A 23,034-nucleotide genomic window follows, 5' to 3' on the forward strand; every position below is an offset into this window, starting at 1 on the left:
GCACCCGCTATGCTGGGACAAAGAATTGGTTTTATTTCATTGTGCAAAAATGATGACAACATTCCAAGTTTCACCAACTATCACTGCATCATACACCAACAAGTTTTGTGCTCTAAAATTCTGGAATCAGATGTTATTATGAAAATTGCTTTTAAAATAGTTAATTCTATTCGAGCCAGAAGTTTGCAAAGGCGTCAATTTCGAGCTCTTCTTGAAGAGACAGTAGCCGAACAATCAGAACTTTTGCTACATACAGATGTTAGGTGGCTTAGCCGTGGTGCCTTTTTGAAGAGATTTCGCCAATTACTGCCAGAAATCAAGACATTCGTTCAATCAAAAGGAGAAAATGTACCTTAGCTTGAAGATGAAAAATGGCTTATGAAGCAGCCTTTCTTTGTGACATAACAGAAAAACTCAATGAGTTGAACCTAAATCTTCAAGGGAAAGACAAAACATCATTCACATGACATCTTTGATTAAAATTTTAAAAGTCAAATTCAAATGCATGCATCTCAATTAAAACGAGGTGAACTAAAAAATTATAAAAGCATGGAAGAAGAATGTATGCACAATTAAAATCGAGACTACAAAATTTTCGCTGAACAGCTGGAGAATTCGCATCTGGAGTTCGAAAGAAGGTTTGCAGATTGTGCCGCTCTCGAAGTAGTGCTAAGTTTCATGGTATTCCCTTTCAATGAAAACATTGACATTGACAGCTTGGCCGTTAAAATCGGCATATTAACCGATACTGAATCTCTTGTGGTCGAAGAAGAAATAATAAAAATGAGACGCGATATATTTCTGAAAGTTAGAGCATCTGGTAGTACAGAATTTTGGAAAGTGATTTGCAAAGAAAAGTTTCCATGCCTAAGAAAGGTGGCTTTATATTTGACTTCATTTTTTGGTTCTACCTATCTTTGCGAATCAACGTTTTCAACTATGAATGCAATAAAAGCCAAAAATCGTTCCCGCTTAACAGACGCTCACTTAACTTCCTGTTTGCGCATCGAAGTTACTTCGTACACTTCCCAATATGATAAACTTGTGGAAAATATGCAGTGTCAAACATCCACTCAAAAGCGTAAAACGCAATGAAAAATTCGAAGTAAGTATGTAATATGCAATAAATAAATACATACAAACTTATTACAGAAATGTTTTATTTCTCTCTTCTAAATTCTACCTTGCAGTCGACCGCAGGAAGTATTTTCGAGCACAAGTAGACCTCACAGGTCAAAAGTTGTGCATTTCAAGAAATTGTGGCTCGAACTGCAGCCCTTGTCGCAAGTCTTAAACACATTTGTTTTGAGTAACCTATCTCATATTGGTAGTGGAAATAATTGTGAGCTTGACAGTAATGATGTCATTATTAATAATAAAATGCTATTACAACACATTCAACATACTGAAGTAGCTTCAACATCATCTTCAGTATGGACAATAAATAGTGATAATATTCATAAGGAAATATTGGAAGAAAATTGTGAATCACAATCACATAAAAATAAGTGTGACAAATGTAAATCACTACTTATGACTAATGACCGAACATCTATGCACACTTTTAATCAATTTAAAGAATACAATGATTTTTAGAATCACAAATTATGCCAGTAAAAAATTTGTTGTCTGTATGGAATTTTCTGCCTCATTTATCAATTTATTATATTTATTCGATTATTTAGCAAATAATACATATAAAAAGGGTTAAAGCATAGTTTACACGGAGCCAACACTGGCTGCCAATAAGACTGGCAGCCAGTGTTGGCTTGGTATTGACCTTGTGTAAACAGTCTATTTTTCTAGCCAGTGACCTCCGCCCGCATACCCCTCGACCCCCGCGCCAGCATTGCGGACACGTGTAGACGCATCTCGCCAGTCACTGGCGAACGTCCGTACGGTGTGTGTACTTTGTTGTTTTGTTTGGAATTTCTGCGACAAAATGCCGAAAAAATTCAATGAAGAGGATACTTTAAAATTCGTACAACTTTATAGAGAGCACGAATGCTTGTGGGATAAGAGTTGCGATGCATATAAAAATAAAGAAATGCGCGCTTCGGCACTAGAACAACTTCGTGTAGGAATGAATATAGAAGCACTGACTATCGATGAAGTTAAATCAAAAGTATTCGAAATACGTACTACTTGGAACTCGACAAAATCGAAAAATCTACAAGATCTGGGGCTGCGGGAAGCGTTTATAAGCCAAAAGCAAAATGGTTTGATGAATATGATTCGTTTGTAAAGCCGGTTTCTATTAGGAGAAAAACCATAGTAAGTAAAATCACATTATTATTTATTTTAAACGAATATTACATTTAAGGAAAATTATAAAGCCACTTAGACACACGCATAGGTACTACAACAAAAGAAGCTCGTGTAGGTATTTGTCCGTTGTCCGTTTCAATGTAGATTTTCAAAGTGGATTTTTAATGTATGCTATTTAATTGCCAAGGAACTCTTCCTTCGTTATTAAACATATTTTTTAAAACTTCTCTTTTCTCTCTTGCTATTTCTGCTGAATGATTGCTACCTTGATTGCCAATACTCTGTAGGGCATGTATTTGGCTCCTCCATGAACCGGGCAGAATATTTCCCTGTTCATCTTCCCTATCAACACAAGTAGCGGTGATGTATGACTGTGATTTCTTTCGTAGCCAATTAAGCCAATGATGGGCACAACAAGCACAAACAATTGCATCTACTGTTTCCAAGTTAGTTAATATTGGCTTTTCTAATACCCGGAATCTACTAAGATTCCAAATACATTTTCGATTATGCGTCTTGCCCGAGATAACCTGTAGTTAAAAACTTTTTCTTCTGTACTGAGGTTTACACCTAGATACGGCTTCATTAAATAAGTCTTTAGTGGAAATGCCGCATCTCCCACGATGACTCCGTTGTCAGGTAATAAGTTGTTTTCCAGGTCTTGGTATATAGAACAGTTTTTAGAAACTCCTCCATCAGATGCGCTACCACACGCGCCGACATCTATGTACGAAAAACAGTATTCGTGATCAGCAATAGCTAACAATACGACGCTGCTTGTTTTTTTATAATTAAAGTATAAACTTCCACTTTTAGGAGGAGCTTTAATTGTTACATGTTTTCCGTCTATACAACCATAACATAAGGGGAAATTCCATCGTGTTTTAAATCCACTTTCGATGTTTTTCCATTCTTCTGCGTTTAATACCTGTAAAAAAGGGTAGTAATGAAAGCGGCCTATTTAATACCATTTTTAGTCATCAAAAAAAATCTATAACATTACAATTACATTAATTTGTTTTGTATAATTACAGGACAACATGAATACCTCAAATAGTAATGAATCAGTCATCGAATAGCATTGAACCAAGACCATCGTTGGTTCCACGCTCTGAAAATGGGTTAGAAAATGAGTCTGCAGAAGAGACACCACGATTTACCCCACCCACAAAACCTAAGCGGGGCAAGTTATCACAAATATCGAACATGATAAATGACTTAAGGGAAATTAACGATAACACACAATACGAAGAAACAGATCTAGATCTATTTGGAAAAAGCGTCTCGGCACAAATGAAAAAATTGACAGAGGAACAGGCAGTCATTGCTAAGGAAAAGATACAGAGTATATTGACTCAATGCATGCTCACAGATATACGAGCCAAGAATGCGTATCAAATGCAACGATCGGTTCAGCAATTGCAAAATACGCTACCTACTAATTGGAATTCTACACAAGTTCTTCTGAGCTACACAGTACCCCAATACTCTCTGGCAACACCTACAATCTGTCCTCCTCCAGATCCCAGTCCATCGACATGCTCTTCTTCGTGTTCCCAGTATACCACTGATGTCTTATCCCCAGAAACTCCATATAATTATGTCAGTTATGATGAAAGTGTAGACAACAGTGATGCCATTCAACAAGCATTCAATAACGTCATGTTTGTTGTATTTTGTAATGTGTGCCTTATTATTTCAATTTTAAGTAAATAAATAAACACTTACTTTAATATACTGTTTTAATACTTCATAAATTGTTCGACAAACTTCTGGTATGAATTGTGATATAGATGGTTTAGAAACACGGTAAAAATGACTCAAGCTTCGTCACTCATTCCTGTTGCTAAGAACGATAAAGTTACTTCTAATTTTATTTTCGCTGGTAATGCATCTCTCATCAGAGTGTCTTGGCGCTGAATCGAACTCTGTATAAGCGAAAGCAACTCATCAAAGTTTTCAGCAGAAACCCGCAACGCTAACCTGTACTCAGAAGGATCTTCTAATTTTAGTTGTTTCAGCAACAAGGCAGAAGCTCCAGTTACAGGTCTATCGCTTAACCATTTTCTTATCCAAAGTCGTTTCGCTCCCTTGTTTTCTAATATAACAATCAACTCTTCTCTTAATACTGCAGAGATGTTTTTTAAACATTTCTTTTTCAACAGCCTTTGCCGTGTATCATTTTTTTAAAACGTGTGCACACCCGAAGAAAATATCCGTAAATGTATGGCCTCGTCTAAACAACAAGGGCCAGGCCAACGCTGGCTTGTCTGCAGACTGGCGCCAGCATTACTGGCTCCGTGTAAATTATGCTTTATGGATGAATTATCTACAATTTTAAAGATTCGATTAATTTTGATTTTTTAAATGATTACACAAAGTACAAGGAACTGAATATAAATTATATAATTAAAAGTCCTCGGCTTATCAATGAAATAGACTGCCCTCATTAAGAATTTTAATGGTTTGGATCAAAAAGTCAGACAATTTTACTTCCTACCAGAGGTAAATTTGATGAAAAATCTAGAGAAACAAAAAAAGTAGGATATAATTACAATGGATATCGTTTATGGGTTTCGATAATTAAACTCAGCCAAAGTGCAGGACAGCTGCAACCGCCGCATGCATGCGCTACGAGGAGCAAATCATCATCGCTCTACATTTCCTGAGCACCTATGGATGAAGAGAGTCCTCTCCACTGACTGACGCTACTCTTCCTCTTCGGGTAGCATCGCTTAACATTAACGGTAATGTAGTAGGAAAAAATAACTCATACATTTCCTAGGTATACGTAACATTGACTAATACACTCATACAAGAAACAGACCTCGTACCCACACGACTCTTTTCAATTTTCGGTTACACTTTTTACTGACATGACGGACTCATAGCCAACCGCGCCCAAGGTGACGTTGCTATTCTTAGACTAGTCTTCTATCCTAACAAACGTGTTATCTACCATTTCTATATTCACTGTATCTTTTCTACTGTTTCATTGATAATTGTAATTGCGTGAAATAAACTTTTCTTTTTAAAAAGGGAGATTTTCCTTTCGGTATAACAATGCGATATAATTGCAATTAGATTAGAGTCACACTGCGGACAAACACCCATCACAATACTTAACTTCAATTGCTCCAGGCAAGACAAAAGGATTCCGACCGCCATTGCAAAAGCTCTCTCTCTCGGTAACACCGTCATCTGTTCCGGAGATTTTAACGCCCGACATGGACACTGGAATTTCAGTCTAGAAAATCCCAATGGCTCGCGTCTATTCAACCACTTCGCAGGTCACGGAGTACAATATTTTGATTCCCGATAAAGCGACCCACCTTCCCTCCAACACTAGGCACTCTGCCCACTGACTCAAGACATTATTTTAGACCATTGCCCCATTAAAAAAGTCCAATCAAGGTTTCTCATTTCATCCGAAATCATTTCCATTATCCTTTTCCAATTATGTATATTCGATAGCGAATATTTATAGTAGTTTCTTACATCAAATCCAATCCAGTCTTAAAGTCAACAGTTATTTTACAATTTCCGATAATGTATAATTCTCTAAAGAATATTTTCCATATTTTTCTTTTAGTTAGTCCAAATTCTGTTATATAGTCTCTAATAATTTCCCCCTTTTCTTTAAGTCAAATCCAGTGTGATTTGCATAACTTTATAGAATAATACCTACCTATTTACATTATCTGTTCAGTTCGCGAATTGTGCTATGCTATTAACACGTATTTACATAATTGTATACAAATTTCCAACGTATTTACAGTACTACATACAAATTTATACAAGGACATATAAGTTGATGTGTCCTTTAATAGATCTGTTACTGAGCGGGATTATATTGGGTGCACCATACATTTCCAGTAAGCTTATCCATGAGCACAAGGCGCTGTATGCCAAAGGACGAACAATCAAAACAGATGTGATCCAAAGACTGATCTTATTGCTTATTACAATGGTCACAAAAAGGAGAGGAGACAATGTTTTTGCGATGAAGGTGAAAATTCAATCGGTAGTAACCAATTCGTGTAATTGTAGTATAGAACTTTCTGTGAGCGTAGTTTTTAAACCTACAAAACCAGGGTGTGCTATTAGCGGGATTATCTTAAAAAGTATACGAATGAGCCTTATTTTCAACTCCTGTACAATTATACCAATATCTTTCCCAAAGAACAGTCATACGCTGTTTTAGATTACTTATTATATCTGTATATGGTTGTTCAATGTCTAGATCCTTGCAATCAGGATATAGGGATAGATCGGATATATTAACGACAGTTCTAGCTAGAAAATCAGCGCTTTCGTTTCCTGCTTCTCCTATATGGGACGGAACCCAAACGAAATCCACTTAAATATCGATTAAACATAGTTCGAACCACAATTCCTTTATAGCAAAAATGAGGTAATTGATGTTAGCACTCATTTTGTTGTTTGACAAACTTTTTAACACACTCATACTAGCACTAACTATTACCCACTTCTTATTGAGTTGATTTTGTTTCTTAATATGTTTTAAAGCAAAAAGAATAGCGAGGGCTTCAGCAGTAAAAATACTGGCATATTTATTAATCTTTAAGCCAATACCCTTCCTAATTTCAGGATGGTAGATTGCAAAAGAAACACTATTATTGTTTTTTGCGCCATCCGTATAAACAAATTTACAATTAGACCATTCTGACAATAATACATGAACCTCCTCTTTTGAAGTTAAATTCGGATCTATTACAACATTAATTGCAGAATATTTACATTGAAAATAACCTGCATGGCAGGGAAGTATATCGTTATTCCGGTGAATATTTAAATCTTGGAAAAATTGAAAAAAGGAAGAAAAATCTTGCAAGATAAACAACTGTCTCTGAAATGAAGACGATTGATAAACAATAAGATTCTTAAGAAGATTGTTCGTCGGCAAGATATAGCTTTAAAATAAATCTTTCTTTAAGATAACTGAATCTAATACACAAAGGAGGAAGTTTGGCCTCGATTTGCATAGCAGCTATTGGGCTAGTTTTAAGTGCTCCCAATATTGTACGCATACATTTATTTTGAATTTTATCCAGACTGTTAACAATTTTGCTGTCTGCGGCGAAACAATGAAAGCCATATTCAAAATGACTACGATTAAGCGATTTATACAAAATTAACAAAATTTTAGGGTCCGCTCCCCACGAAGTTGCACACAAAGATTTTAATACATTATAAGCTTTATTTATAACACTATCTATTCTATCTATGTATCTCTAATGTTACACCTAGAAATTTTATATCACATGAAATAGGCAGTGGAATGCCATTGTATAAAATGGGAGGCAATATGATGCGCTTACGACCAATCACAAAGACTTTTGATTTGGTTGGATTTACATTTAAATTAAGATACGAAAAGATATAAATATAAATTTACAAGTACTTCATTAATAGTAGCGGCTAAATTAATCAGATCAACTCCCGATACATAGACGACTAAATCATCTGCATACTGTAGGTTTACTATATTTGGCCCCAAAATAAGGTTTAATCGTCTTATGTGCATAATTAAAATTAAAGGAGACAATATTCCCCCCTGACAAACACCTAGAGAAGAAAATCGTAGTCCATACAAATGTTTATTATATTTTACATATACTTTTCTGTCAGTCAAAAAGGATTATTTTACCTGGTATTTATTATTACCTAACATTGATAACTCGTCACAAAGCACGGCAATATTTACATTATTGAAGGCACCAGAGACGTCAAAAAATAGACAAAAGATACTGATTACGTGCTAAACATTAATGCGCATCAAGCTGTAAATGCGATATACTCTCCCGAGAAGACCGACCTTTGCGAAAACCAAACTGATTATTAGGCAAATGACAATTTTGTTCTATAAAGATCTCGAGATGTTGTTTTAGAAGCTGCTCAAATATCTTCCCAACAGAAGACTTGAGAGCTATAGGTATATAAGACTCAGGTAACAATTTATTTTTGTTGGCTTTGAAACTGAGATTAAACAGTCTGTTTTCCATTCTGCAGGAATAGTGTTCTCCTTCCATAGGCGATTAAGAATATTTAAAAAGATGTTCAGACTGTGGCAATGTATCATAATGGAATGGTATCACGACCGAAAGATGTATCTCTTCTAGTAAATAAAGCGGATTTTCGTTCATGTAAAGAAAAAGGCTCTATCAAATATTTATTATTATCATTAACCACATTTACATAATTTGTTAACTCATTTGACACAAAGTCAGAAGAGTGCTTTTGTAGAAAATCTGGAATCCAACTATCATTCAACACACTGTCAGGAATGTAAGTTTTGTTAAATTTGCACATGTATTTCCAAATTGAAGACAAAGAAGTACAGCGATTAAATGAATTGCACAACCCTATCCAGCTATTTCTTCTTTCACTTTTTAAGATAAGTTTTTTAAAGCCCGCAATCTCTTATGGGTCCGCGAGACGATCAAGTGCACTTGACAAGTCTACGTGCTTGAAGTGAATATTGATCGTTTACAGCGTTGACTTGACAAGTCCCGTCAAGTATCTACGGACTGGACCATACTTGACAAAAAATTTGATTGACGGCACTTGAACCACCTTGCGCTTGATGCGACTTGACGCGACTTGACAAGTTTTATTCATTTGCGGCCGGAACATCGAAGATGGCGGACGACGAACCGGACCGAGACGTGGCTTTGGCGGCAAGTGCCGATCTAATTACCGAGCGTGATTTTGTCGTATTATTAATATCTCTCTACAGAGATTATCCTGCATTGTAGAAAATTAAAAGTAAGGAGTATGCGGATAAAAACAAAGCACTTCGAGTATATAAACCTGCCTACACCGATGATTTATTGAAGAAAAAAATTAATGCTTTAACAACCAACTTTAACAAAGAAAGAAAAAAGATTGAACAAGCACAACGGTCTGGCGCGTCTCCCGATGATGTACCAAAACCGTCACTCTTCTATTACAATGATCTGTTATTTCTGTCAGACCAAATGTGTATAAGTGATACTGAAAGCAGTTTAAACAGTGAGGTAAAACATTTTTTATTTACAATACAAAGATAGGTACATTTTATACTCAATAACTTTATTGCATTCCATAACGTATACAAGGCTGGTGGGTAAAATAAAATAGAAACAATCATGGACCCTGTCGGGCACAGCAAGTTAGTTTTATAGAGGAGAGGATGAAGAGCGCTTTTTTATGTGTAGTAGCTTTTATCTAAGAGAAATTGTTTTTATTTATTGGTAAATATATTTTACTTTTAACTATGTTTTTAAATAACTAAATTAGGCAATTATTTTGCCAAGGGACTGAACCGTTGCCATTAAAGTAAAAGGCATAAAAGGCATTTATTTTCTCAAAATTGATTCCTTTAGAATTCTTTTTGATGTCATTTCTTATACTACTAGATACTACTACCGCTTCGGAAACAAATGGCGCTCTGAGAGAGAAGAAGCGGCGCAAGAAACTCTCCCAGCATTCTTTTTTTTTGCGCTCTTTTCAATAAAAATATACAATATTGTACAGTTGCTATAAAATAATCACAATCTAGTCCCAGGCTGTCCGATCATTTAGATATTCAGCAGTGGAGTAATAACATTTAAATTTATTTATAGACAATGCCTGAACAGTGGCTGGGACTTTATTGTAGAAGTGTATACATTTACCCTTAAAGCTATTATGTATCTTATGAAGCCTACTAGAATTAGTTACAAGCAATCCCTTATTTCTAGTGTTATAATAATGAAAATCACTATTAAGAGCAAAAAGGTGACGATTTTTGTGAACATATATTAAATTTTCATAAATGTACTGACAATAAACAGTCATAATATTTATTTCTTTAAATTTTTCTTTGAGAGACTGTCTATAACCAAGCTGATATATAGCACGAACAGCTCTCTTTTGCAGAGCAAACACTATATCAATGTCAGCAGCATGACCCCATAGTAATATACCGTACGTCATGATGCTGTGAAAATAACTAAAGTACACTAATCTAGCGGTCGCAACATTCGTGTACTCTCTAATCTTTCTAACTGCATATGCCGCAGAGCTGAGTCTATCTGCTAGATGGGTAATATGTGGACCCCACTGAAGCTTTTTATCTAACGTGATACCCAGGAAGACCGTAGTGTCCACAAGTTCCAATCTCTGGTCATTTATAAGTACGTTGGTTTGTACCTCCGCTGTGTTTGGTGTAATGAACCGTAAACACTTTGTTTTTTTACTGTTTAAGTGCAGATTATTCGTCTCAAACCAACGCACTATCTTTGAGAGTGCATTGCTTACCTCGTCATCAATATCCGCACGTCGCTTCACTTTAAAAATAAGTGAAGTATCATCAGCAAACAAGAAAGGACCGAGAATAGAACCCTGTGGAACACCTATTCGCACAGGTTTACCCGAAGACCGTTTGCCATTTACATCGACTATCTGAACTCTTTCGCTTAAATATGATTTTAACAGATTTAGGGCTCTATTTTTCACTCCATAATGCTTTAGTTTTAGGAGTAAAGTTTCATGGTGGACGCAGTCAAATGCTTTTGACAAATCACAAAAAATGCCCAATGCATCCTGTGACTCTTCCCAGGCGTCAAAGATGTGCTCAATGAGTCTAGTACCCGCATTAATTGTTGATAAACCCCTAGTGAAACCAACCTGATTTTTGTTCATTAATTTACAAAAATGCATTTGTAGCTGTTGAAGCAAAAGTTTTTCAAAAATTTTACTAAAAACAGGCAGCACTGAAATAGGTCTGAAATTAGCAGGGTCAAAAGAACTGCCCGATTTAAACAAAGGTATAACTTTGCTGTATTTCATGAGGTCAGGGAACACACCCTCATCTATGCATTCATTAAATATTATTGCTAATTCAGGTGCTATAATGTCAAGTATGTATTTAACAATATTAGTCGAATGGCCCCATAGGTCTTTTGTATTTTTTAGGTTAATTAATTTGAAGATTTTTATTATATCGCTACCTGTAACATACTTAAATTTCAAGTCAGTAGAAGATACTGGTACGTGTAATTTAAGCATATCATATGCTGCTTTTGGCGAAGCGTTAAGGTATTTGGTCGTGACAATCGGGATTTCGGAGAAGTATTTATCAAATTCATTTGCAATTTCTATTTCCGAATTTATAACGCGATTATTAATATTTAAACAGATAGAGGTGTTACGGCAATTCGATCTACCAGTTTCATTGTTAATTACACTCCAAGTCGCTTTTACTTTATTATTACTGTTTTTAATTTTATCTGCAATGAAACGTGTTTTCGCTTCATGACAAACTATTTTAAAAAGCTTGGAGTATTTTTTTACATATATTTTAAATTCTTCACTATTATTGTAATGTTTCTCATAATAAAGGTCATATAAGCGTTTACGACTTTTGTGGATACCCATTGTTGCCCAATCATTAAAACTATGTTTGTTGTTTACTGTCACCGTTACTGGAGTAAAAATCCTGTCAAATTCCTCACAGAAGGAATTGAAGACTAAGTTATAGTGAAAATTAGCAGTTTCACCACAGTGTAAAAATGGTATCGTATTTACCAAATTATTTCTAAACCTCTCAAGACGGCTACCCGTAACTGGTATAATCGTCACCTTTTTTGGTCTGACATTGTCCAATCTTGTATTTACTTTTATAAGTTGCCCACTATGGTCGGACTGAAGATTATTAATTATGAGTTTAGTAGTAATAGTAACATCTGTAAAAATATTATCTAAACAGGTTGCTGTTGTAGAAGTGATTCTAGTAGGTTCCCAAAATACATTGAACAAATTAAAACTTTGAAATAAATTTTTAAGGCTAGTACAATTGGCCGAAGGTTCAAGCAAGTTTATATTAAAATCTCCACACACTATAATTGACTTGCTAGTTTTGCTAAATTTTGATAGTACCTCCTCCATTCTATGTTGGAATTGTTCATATGATGCAGTGGGGGGGCGGTATACACTTACAATAATAAATTGCTCTAGTTCTATACAAGCTATCTCAATTAGTTGTTCTATAGAGAGATTAACAATATCTCTTCTATTTTTACATTTTAATCTATTATTAATAATAATTAGGGAACCTCCATGTATTGCCCTACTTCTACAAAACGAACTGACTACTTTATGTTCTCTAAAACTAAACTGGAGCTGATGACTCTTACGCCAATGTTCTGTAATACATAATATATCTATATTACAGCAGCTCAAAAACAGTTCAATTTCTAATTCCTTACTTGAGATACCTTGTATATTCTGGTGAACAATATTTATGAGCTTTATATTATGATTATCTATAGCAGTAACATTTATATTTGGTGAATGTTGCCTATTTTGTATGATATTGCAAGAGTTGTCCTCCCTTGTCAAATGTCGCAAAGTACTCGCAAAAGTCATCTCTCACACTTTTTGCCTCATTTGCCGAGTTTCCTCGTACTCGCTCTATATTTAACAATTGGCGTCCTTGTCTCCACGCACCTCTTGTGGCTGTGGTATTTGGTTCTTCTATGTCAAAATCTCCTGGTTGAATATATTTGTTTTTATTTTTTTTCACACAAATAGTTGTGTAAGTGACAGGCAGCCAAAACAACTTTTCGCGTTTTATCGGGTTACAGTCCAATGTCTTTTTTAAATATTTTGAATCGCCAAGACAGGATGCCAAAAGCATTTTCAACCACTCTCCTGGCTCTTGACAATCTATAGTTGAAAATCCGTCTTTCGTCTGTCAAGACGGCTTTGTTGTTTGGCTTCATGAAGTTTGGAGTCAGTTGGAAAGCTTCATCACCTACCAGTACAAACGGAAACTTTTTATCGCTTTCTAGTAACTCACATGGCTCCGGAATATTAAGTTTGTTTTCACTTTCAGAAAACAATTGCCAAAACTTTGTATTTTTCAAAGTTCCACCATCTGACATCCGCCCATTTGCACCAACATCAACCATCATAAATATTGAGTTTACAAAGATAATTGGCGTTTACAATAGCCATAAGAACAATACTAAATGTCTTTTTATAGTTAAAATAGTAAGATCCAGAATTTGAAGGTTTTTCTATTTCGATGTGCTTGCCATCAACAGCACCTATACAGTTGGGAAAGTTCCATCGTCTCTCGAACTTTTTGGCCAATTTTTTGTCAGTCCTCGGTCGTTCTCGGTACCTGTGAATAGTACAAACATTGGTTTATTTTTTTACAGGCTTCCGGGTTATCCAATTATCAAAAAGAGATGCCAAAACCAAAGAAAAGCAAAAACACATCACAGCAAGACCTGATAGATCTAGCATCGCATTATTTCAAAAAACCTGATGACTCTGAATCGGATATAATTGCGAAGGGCTGGGCTCTTAAACTCAAACGTTTATCACCAGATCAAAGACGCTATGCGAAGAAAATAATAAATGACATTTTGTTCGAAGACGAAATGGGATCACTGTCAAGAAACGGAATTCACATCTTGCCTGCTAGCTCACCCACATACACATACTCATACCAGTCACCCGCATCACATCAGTCACCATCACCGGTGCCATCACCAAATATATACCACTCAACTACGACATACCAGTCACCATCACCAAGTGGGCACCACTCAACTTTGACACACCAGTCACCCGCACCACATCAGTCACCATCACCTGTGCCATCACCAAATTTACACCACTCAATTATGACATACCAATCACCATCACCAAGTGGGCACCACTCAACTTTGACACACCAGTCACCCGCACCACATCAGTCACCATCACCTGTGCCATCACCAAATGCACTCCACTCAACTACCACATACCAGTCACCATCAACTGTGCCATCACCAAATTTACACCATTCAACTATGACATACCAGTCACCATCCCCAAGTGGGCACCACTCAACTTTGACATACCAATCACCCGCACCACATCAGTCACACTCACAAGTCGGCAAGACACCGGTGCATGGTACTGCTAAATCACTTATAATTGTGCCATCTCAACCTATGCAAGCGCCAAGTCTATCTGATGAACAGCCCGTACTTCATATACGAGAACCAACTACTGAAGAAGAAGAATCACAGACTGCGGCTAAGTTCTTACAACAATTCTATTCTTTTTAGTAACTTCTATAGACCAAACTGAGAACTTTTTGGGTATGAATCGATTGCACAACCGAGCCATACAAGATAAAATAAAAAAAACCAATAAAAAGTTTTCTGTTTTGTCTGTCTCATATTTCACCATCACATTAAGTAATATATTTGTTAAGATTATTTTGGTTAAGATAAATGAAAACAAATTAATATCATAATAGGTACATACCCGAATATTTTCTTTTAACTTTTGAATTATAGCCTCACACGTCTCCTGTATTATTAAATCCAAAGTACGAGGAGCGACAGCACACGTAAACTTTAAATCTTCCAAGTCCATACCAGTGACCAAGTACCTTAGAGTTATAGAGAGCCTTTGGCTGGCAGGAATAGCTTGTCGCATATTGGTATCTTGCTTTTCAATATTGGGTCGAATTAACTCCAACAATGTTTCAAAAGAATCCTTGCCTATTCGTAGAAAATTTTTATAATCGTCGGGCTCAGTTGCTTGAAGAGTTCTTTGCAAATGTTCATGCGTGAATCGATATCTCATTTTATACCATTCCTTACACCATCGCCTCTTTCTTTTCTCTTTTTCTGTGATAGATACCGCTAAAGTAATAGCAAGGAATGCCTTGTCTGCGTTGGAAACCATTATTAATTTTTGCGACGACCACTTTCCTGAGCGCAGCGCGGTGAACGACTGCGGCATGTGGACTTGACGGCACCTTTAAGTCGCGTCAAGTGAAATCGTCAAGCACGTAGACTTGTCAAGTGCACTTGATTGTCTCGCGGACCCATTAAACTCGACATAATTTTCATCAGTGGAGTTGTTTTTAAAATTAATGTAACAATTTTTAGCATTTAAAACTGCTTCTGTACACTTCTGATTCCACCAAGGCAACCAAGGATATTTGAAAGATTTTCGTGAATAAGAACTAGTGACATTATTACAATTAGAACTTTTTGAAAACTGACAGCTAGGGATTGACTGCTTGGTAGCAGAAAGTAAAATATTACAAAAGGAATTAAAAGCATCTATTGAAGACAAAGTGTCAAATTTAACATCATCCAAATAAGAAACAACTAAGTTACTGTAAATATTCCAATTCACCTGATTTTAATTTGGGTGAGTGGGCAAATGTAGATTATTACAGAATGTGTTTGCAAACTACTACTATCACTACTTACTGCCATTTTTATTATTACTCGTACATGGAGATGATAACTACTGTCCGGAGGACTATCAATAACTGACCAGTCACATAAAAGAGCCAATGATGGAGTTCCCAAAGTCAAGTCAAGAGCATCAGGACGCCAAGATGGAGATCCTATTGTGGTAGCTTGACTATTATTCAGAATAACAAGACTATTCTCATCTATAACTTCTAAAACATCTTTACCTCGAGGCAATGTATCAACACATCCCCACAACATGTGATGAGCATTGAAATCACCTGCAAATATCATTGGCTCTGGATTGGACTTAATTAAACACAGTTTAATTAAATGGAGGATTCAAATTGGAAGGACTGTAAAAACAATACTCATTTCTTTGTTATTAATTTTATTGCAAACACTTTGTAGAGCACTATCAAAATACGGCCTATGGGCCGTACTCATGCAGTCGATTTCGCTCAGTTTAGGGAGTTACATCAACACCACTTGAATTTTGTACCCTTAAACTTATCTCTTGAGCGGTTAACACTGAGTGATATACAAATAAAATTTGAAAAACAAAATTTTATGAACGATGCGGGATTCGAACCATGAACTCCGGCGCACAGTGAGTTATTTGACCTCAAAACATGGCCAAAAATGTTTTATTCACCTATTCGATATAAAATCTCTTACTGTGTTATAAAATTACAAAAAAAAATGGGATAATATGGAAAACTATCAAAATATGATAAATAATGTTCCTAACCAAAGAGCCAAAATGAAGTGTTTGTAAAACGTAGTAAAAATAAAGAAGAAGAAAAGTAGCAGACATGAAATTATTATTTGATGTGGCTAACTCTGCAATATATTGTTCGCTTCTGACCGGACGGATCGGAGTATGGGCCAGTACAGCACATACACGGAGTAGACGTCTTTTCGACGTTGGCCAACCGCGTACTAACTATGGCAGACATTCTGTTTTGCACAGTATAGTAAATTTATACGAAAAAAAATTTAAAGATATTGACAGTTTTTTCATCAGCCGTAATAAATTTATTAACTCAGTGATCGAGCACACGTCCCAAGCTGAGAACGATGCCCATTAGACTGAACACTACACACTACTCACAACTCATAATACTCTCACATATTCATACACACTTTATACATATCTGTTTAATAATCATGTATCACAAGCACACATTATTCAGGACTTTTTCTTCTTTATTTTATATAATTACTTACTATTTATTTGTTAGCGTTATTATTTCATTATAATTTAATCTGCCAAACTCTGTTAAAGGCAATACATGTATATAGTTTATAGAATTAATCTGTAGAATAGAAATGCTGTAAAGTTTGCTTAAATAAATAAAAAAAAAATAAAAAAAAACAGCCACAATAGTTGTGTGAGTACATATCTAGTGTATAAATAGGTAATGAGTTGTGTATACTGATGTCCTAAATATATATCTACAACTATTTATTACGGGTGCATAAATTAATTAATGAGTAATGTGCTTTTGTGTTTATTAAATTATGTATTAAAGCTTGTTAATAAGTTTCAATGAAAAGACAGTTTTTCTGAGGGATAGGTATTTAAATATATTTACAAATCACAATATAACCTGAAAGAACAGAATGGAAACTTAATTAAGAGATAAAAATTAAGAACTGTCTGTATTGCTGCTGTCATTTTCCACGATTGTTGATGGTTTTAAGAAAACTATTGCATCATCTGAAATAGCTTTCCTCTTTTGTGCTTTGTTCCTCCAGCGAGTGCTGCTGATGTAGGGGTCTGAAGTAAGGAGCAGCTTATTCACTATGTCTTCCAAGCATTCCGACCGTGAAAACTTCCTGGAAAAGAAAACTTTTCCTCTTTTTCAAACAGGGAAAACCCTGTATTGGCGGAAATGCTTTTTCCTGGCTTCCGATGCCTCCTCTGAATGCTGCCCTATTGGAAGCAAAGCGTGTTTTATCACACTTGGTGAATGTAATAATATTTTGTGGACAGTAGGAGACATCAGTTGCCAGGGGTACAAGTCCACATAGAGTTTTGCTGTCTCGAAGGTGTAGGCGCCAAATTTATCTGTGTCTATATCGAATCCCGATGACAAAACCTCTAATATTACTCGAAACCTTACAATAAGATCTCTGCTGATTCCAGTTATTTCAGCTGCTGTTTCTGTATCACTGAAAAATCGACGAGAAGTATTGCCATCATTAGTGTTACCGAATCCAGCTTTCGGAATATGAACTAGTAAGCCCATTTTATTCCTGAAACTCTTCTGAATATTCTTTTTTGCTTTTTCGATATCTGTGTGGTCGCCTTGTTTAATCGGCTTTTACATAAGTTTGCCTTAAGTTTATATGATAGATGCAGCAAAAACTCGAAGAATCTGAAACGGGCATGCAGTAGCGAGATACCAAACTTAAAAGTCTCTGGATTTTCGGTTCTTGTGATCGTGAGATCATTAAATGTTTTTTGAGTTCTGCCACATATGTAACATCTCAAAGTTGACGTCGTATTCGTCGCTGCATTACATACTTTTCCATCAACCATAGTAGGAAACAAGGTATGCGATATCTTTACAGCCTCACCAATACAGGTAGGTTGAAGACCGCTCGCTTGCCGTTCGATGTAATCGATTTCTTCGTTAGTTACATCTTTGTTTTCCTTAGTAAATCTTATTCTGATTGGTCTACAAAACCTGGGTGACGATGGAGTAGGATTCTGCCATATAATTTTGGTTCCACTTGTCAACCTAAGGGGCACGAGAGAACTAATGAAAACGTTAGCATCACTATCACCATCATTTAGAAACTTTTGCTTATATTGTGCTTGTTGAGATCCGTCACAGCCCCATTTTTAAAAAAGTGATAATTTACTTTTCTCGATGTCAGAATACAGCTCGATAACATCATCTAAATATTTGCAAAGCCTCATAGCTGTTATATCAACTAAATCTTGCAATTTTATTTCTGCTCGGTTTCAGATATAGTTTTTATAGGATATATCTCTTGTTTTGCTTTTTGCAAAAGCGTGTAACACGGATAAATTTCCTTGTTGGCTCCTTGTATTATATCATACTGAGCTCTAGTCAGATTGGCATCCGTAAATATCTTTAAGGCGTCTTCTGGTGAATGTTTTTTTGTCATTGCCGTTCTTTGAGCTTCTTTGCGAAATTTTGAGGCTCTGGTTTGTGATTTTTGAATTTCATTCATTATTTTTGCGGCATCTAAGTTTCCTGCGGCGCGATTACTCATTTCTGCCGCAAAAGTAAGTTCTTCTACAGGCACATTTTTTCTAATAGCCATTGTTTTGCGACGCTTTGTTCGCCAACTGCATTCGCCAAATTCTTTGCTTGGTCGACCCTTTGAAGATGCAGCTAACAGACTAGGGGCACAAGGCAAGTCAATTGTTTGTTTAAGCCATTCATCATGCTTTTCTCGGAACTTCTTATCAGTACCTTTACATGATTGCCAGTGGCGTTTGTACACGATTTTGAAATTTTTGATGATTTGACGAAATTCACCCAATTTTGCCGGGGGACACTTTGTCAAAGTCAAAGTCTTTGTCCTGCAGATCATTTAATTTGTCATCGAAATACTTTTTAGTGCTTTCCCTCACGATAACATGGAGGTATTGTCTCGTAAACGTTCTATACGAGGCCTCCGATACTGTAACAAAAAAACTTGATTTTTATGTAATCCCATATATTTTTATTTTAAAGTTACTGTGGAAAACTATGGAAACCTTTGGCTTTAGCTATGATAAAACTAGATACTTCAATGCATCATAAAATATATATTTCGTCCTGTATCCGTTAGTAGAACCCATTTAAAAACACTTAAAAATATAAAACATTTCAAAAAACAAACTTGGATTTAGCATGCAATTTAGAGCACTATTTTGAATGCAATAAGCAATCAAATGTATTAAAAATTACAGGAAACACAGTGCAGACCTTGTACTTGGAGATCCATAATATATTATTCTTCAGAAACACTCCTAAAATTAAAATTTCAAAAGCAAAAGTTGATAACACAGCGCGTAGTCGAGAGCAAAGGCAACTGTATCCAAAGAGTGCGCAGTTCCGATTGACCCTACACTAGGACCGTCAACTATACGCAGGTAGTAATAACGTGGTTTGACGCGCAATTTATCTACCTGCTCAAGAAAAAACATCTCCTTTGTGTTTGTTAACAATGAGAAATGCGATTAATGGCCATGCTTTGGGGTTTAATACCCGTCCGTGCGGCGTTCCGTGCCGGTGTTCTAAACCACTGAGCTAACCGTTCGAGTACCGCCTCGTTATAAGATTCTGTTTGCTTTGTTCAACTCTCAGTTTGTGGCTTCATCTACAGGATCTACTTTACAGTTGATAACCTGCTCAACCCCAATATTTGCATATTAGGAAAATGACTTGAGATGTCACTCTTGTAAATCTAAACAATTTGTTATGTTTTTAAAGTGATAACCCTCACTTCTAGGATTAATACAAAAATAAAATTTGAAAAACAAAATTTTATGAACGATGCGGGATTCGAACCCACGACCTCCGGCGTTCCATGCCGGTGCTCTAAACCACTGAGCTAACCGTTCGAGTACCGCCTCGTTATAAAATTCTGTTTGCTTTGTTCAACTCTCAGGTTGAGGCTTCATAAAATTTTGTTTTTCAAATTTTATTTGTGTATTAATCCTAGAAGTGAGGGTTATCACTTTAAAAACATAACATACTGAGTGATATGTTAAAAAATAGATCCTATTACGTGCCTCTATGTAAATTCATAAAAGATACAGATGGGAAATTATAATAAACCGAATAAAAATACTAAAGACTTGGCATAAAGGTACCAGGCCATAAACTCCAAAAAAAAAAAGTGACAGAACCAGTTAGCAATACTGGTGCATTTTTGTTTCTTAAAGTGTGGGGGAAGGAGTGAACGAAGGAAGGCGCGCTTATACAAAAAAAAATTGTTTAAATTATTGATCATTGTGCATATATTTTTCATTTTTGTAAATTGTTTATCCTGGTTTGTAAGTATTCGATTTTTGTATTTATAAATTGTTGAGTGCGCTTCCCCATCGCCATGGGGAAGCGTACCGAAGAACGGTTAGAGCGACGCAGAACCAGAAGACGAAGTTCCCCTATCCGAATCCTCGGTATCTGACGCGGAGGTGACTGAACGACTATTGTAAGAAGAAAGGATTAAGAGAAGTATACCCCTTATAGAGCGACAAATTATAATAGGTTGTACGACGAAACTTCAAATAAGAAGGAATTTATAGTATTTCTCAACCTCAAGCAGGGTGAAGTCAAAATATCAGACAAGGACAGGTTGGGTCTGGCAAATGGAATTAGAAGGCATTGCGTATCGGATGTGTTGCACCTGAGGTCCGTTAATGCTTTCAAAGTTGGTGTTAATTTTGGACTGCCTAACAATGCAAATGTATTTTAAAAATATGAAAAATCTAACTAAGCGAGTTGGAGATGGTTGCTTCAATTCCGACTTCTAAACGTAGGTCGCTGGAGTTCTTACTTCTGTTCCCACTGATTATTCCAACCAAAAAAATTCATCAATTGCTTCGAGTAAAAAAGTTATTGCCGTGAGAAGGTTCATGAGGCGAGTAAAGGACACACAGGGTGTTGTCTCCTTTGTTCCAACGCAAACTGTTGCAGTCACATTTGCTTCAACATTATTACCTGAATATGTAACACTTGATCACTTGAGGCATGAGGTTAATGTATATGTAACCCCTATTAAACAGTGTCTGCGCTGTATGAAATTTGGCCATAATGAAAAATATTGTAGAAATAATCAAGTTTGTTCCATATGTTCTGACAATCGCAATTTTAAAACGTGTCCAAAAACTTTAACAAAATGCGTCAACTGTGGTGGAGATCACATAGATATCTCTACTACTTGTCCTCTGAAAAAATAAAGTGAAATCCCGTAGTGTTAGATACTCAGATCTCTTCAATGAATCTGCTTTCCTCCAATTAAACTCAAAGTATATCGACACACACCTGAGCAATCTCATAAAATCTAACAAATTTATGAACTTCTTGGTTGAAGCAGTCTTACAGATTTGTACGAATAAAGATAAGTTAACTATAAATTCAAATAGTATTAAGGAAATTCTGAATAACACTTTAGAAAAAAGACATCTAGTTAATTGTCATTATGGCTTCAAGAATCAAATCGCTTATAAAATATGGGAAAAAAGTGCAATGCTTGCGGCCGCTTTGCAAACACAGCAGATAGCGCTAGGTGCTCGAAATGCCCGTCTTACTTTCATAAACATTGTGTTAACATCCCGGCTGAAGGAACAGTTGCTGCGGGTTGGCTATGCCCAGATTGTAAAGCTCGTACTCCCCGCAAAGACAACACAGAGATTCCGGTACGGGGTGTCAAATCAGATTTCATATCAACTTCTCGGGAGTCGCATTCTTCGTGCGGCACTTGTACAGATATGTTGAAAGAGTTGAAAAATATAAATGCTAATATGATGAGTATCAAAGATGATTTTGGTTGTATGAAGGAAGATCTTAGTGTACTTCGTGGCGACGTCGAACATTTTAGTGGGCGTTTAGACAATATGGAGTCACGTTTAGCATGACTGGAAGATAAATTTAATAACCTACAGACCGGTCAAAACTTGCAGTTCAGCTCGGAGGTGAGTGGCCTATTATGAATTATCGAGAATTTGAAGGCGCAGGTGAACGATCTGGAGCAGGAAGCTGTATGCAACGATTTTGACATAAGTGGAATACCGGATCAACCCGGAGAGAGTGCAGCACTTCTCGTATGTAGAATTATAGAGAAGCTGGGTTTGACCTTCGAAGAGCGCGACCTTGTACTAACGGAGCGCGGCTGTTGCGCCGTTCGGCTCGCGATGCTTTTCTGCAGGCGGCACGGGTACGGCGCAACATCACTACAGAGGGCCTCGGGCTCACCACGAGTCCCACTAAAATCTACATTAATGAACAAGATTTTTTTTTTTCAAAATGCGCACAATTGCGCGCGCGAACAATTGGAAATATGCTTGCATGTTAGGTATAATAAAATTGTTTTTTTATTAGTTTATTCGTTTGTTGCAAAATATGTAGATACGTATCTTTTATATCACCCTTTTAGTTTTAATAGATCACTGATGTTCCAAGTTATCACTACCTTGTTACTAAACATTCCTACTAGCTTTGGATTATTCATTTTTTTTTGATTATTTAATATTATATTATAGTAAGAATGTAACAGAATTATTTGTTATCCCAAGAAACTACAATTATGATATTTACAATAATCCATTCTATACAATTAATTTCATTAGTTTCATTTTATATTATTTATGCAATAATAATATGGTATATATCCTTGATATACATAACTTTATAATTTTATTAGTAAACATACACATATACTTTTATGAGAATTTTCTTTGTCTTAGTTTGGTTCACTGTATGGTTACATCATATACATTAATAACAGAAACTAAAAATGATTAATACAGATCTAA

At 35.9% G+C, this 23,034-nt stretch overlaps 1 protein-coding gene and 1 non-coding gene across 2 annotated transcripts; one reads left to right on the top strand and one right to left on the bottom strand.

Moving 5' to 3' along the window:
* Window positions 1-9,016: 9,016 nt before the first annotated feature.
* LOC126973634 (putative uncharacterized protein DDB_G0290521) lies at window positions 9,017-14,438 on the top strand. Its single transcript, XM_050820979.1, has 2 exons — window positions 9,017-9,308; window positions 13,479-14,438. The coding sequence occupies exons 1-2, from the start codon at window positions 9,270-9,272 to the stop codon at window positions 14,376-14,378; spliced, it is 939 nt and encodes a 312-aa protein (XP_050676936.1). The 5' UTR covers window positions 9,017-9,269; the 3' UTR covers window positions 14,379-14,438.
* A 5,606-nt stretch (window positions 14,439-20,044) lies between these two features.
* Trnas-gga (transfer RNA serine (anticodon GGA)) lies at window positions 20,045-20,118 on the bottom strand. Its single transcript has one exon. It is a non-coding gene; the product is annotated as a tRNA-Ser (tRNA).
* Between the last annotated feature and the right edge of the window lie 2,916 nt (window positions 20,119-23,034).

The sequence above is a fragment of the Leptidea sinapis genome, chromosome 29 (genome assembly GCF_905404315.1).
Source record: "Leptidea sinapis chromosome 29, ilLepSina1.1, whole genome shotgun sequence".
Taxonomy (NCBI): Eukaryota; Metazoa; Arthropoda; class Insecta; order Lepidoptera; family Pieridae; genus Leptidea; species Leptidea sinapis.

What these genes read in the sequence shown, in the direction of transcription:
- LOC126973634 (XM_050820979.1), top strand. Translation starts at nt 9,270, where the DNA reads ATGTGTATAAGTGATACTGAAAGCAGTTTAAACAGTGAG. An exon ending in AAAGCAGTTTAAACAGTGAG is followed by an intron (nt 9,309 to 13,478) that starts GTAAAACATTTT and finishes ATTTTTTTACAG; the next exon opens with GCTTCCGGGTTATCCAATTA.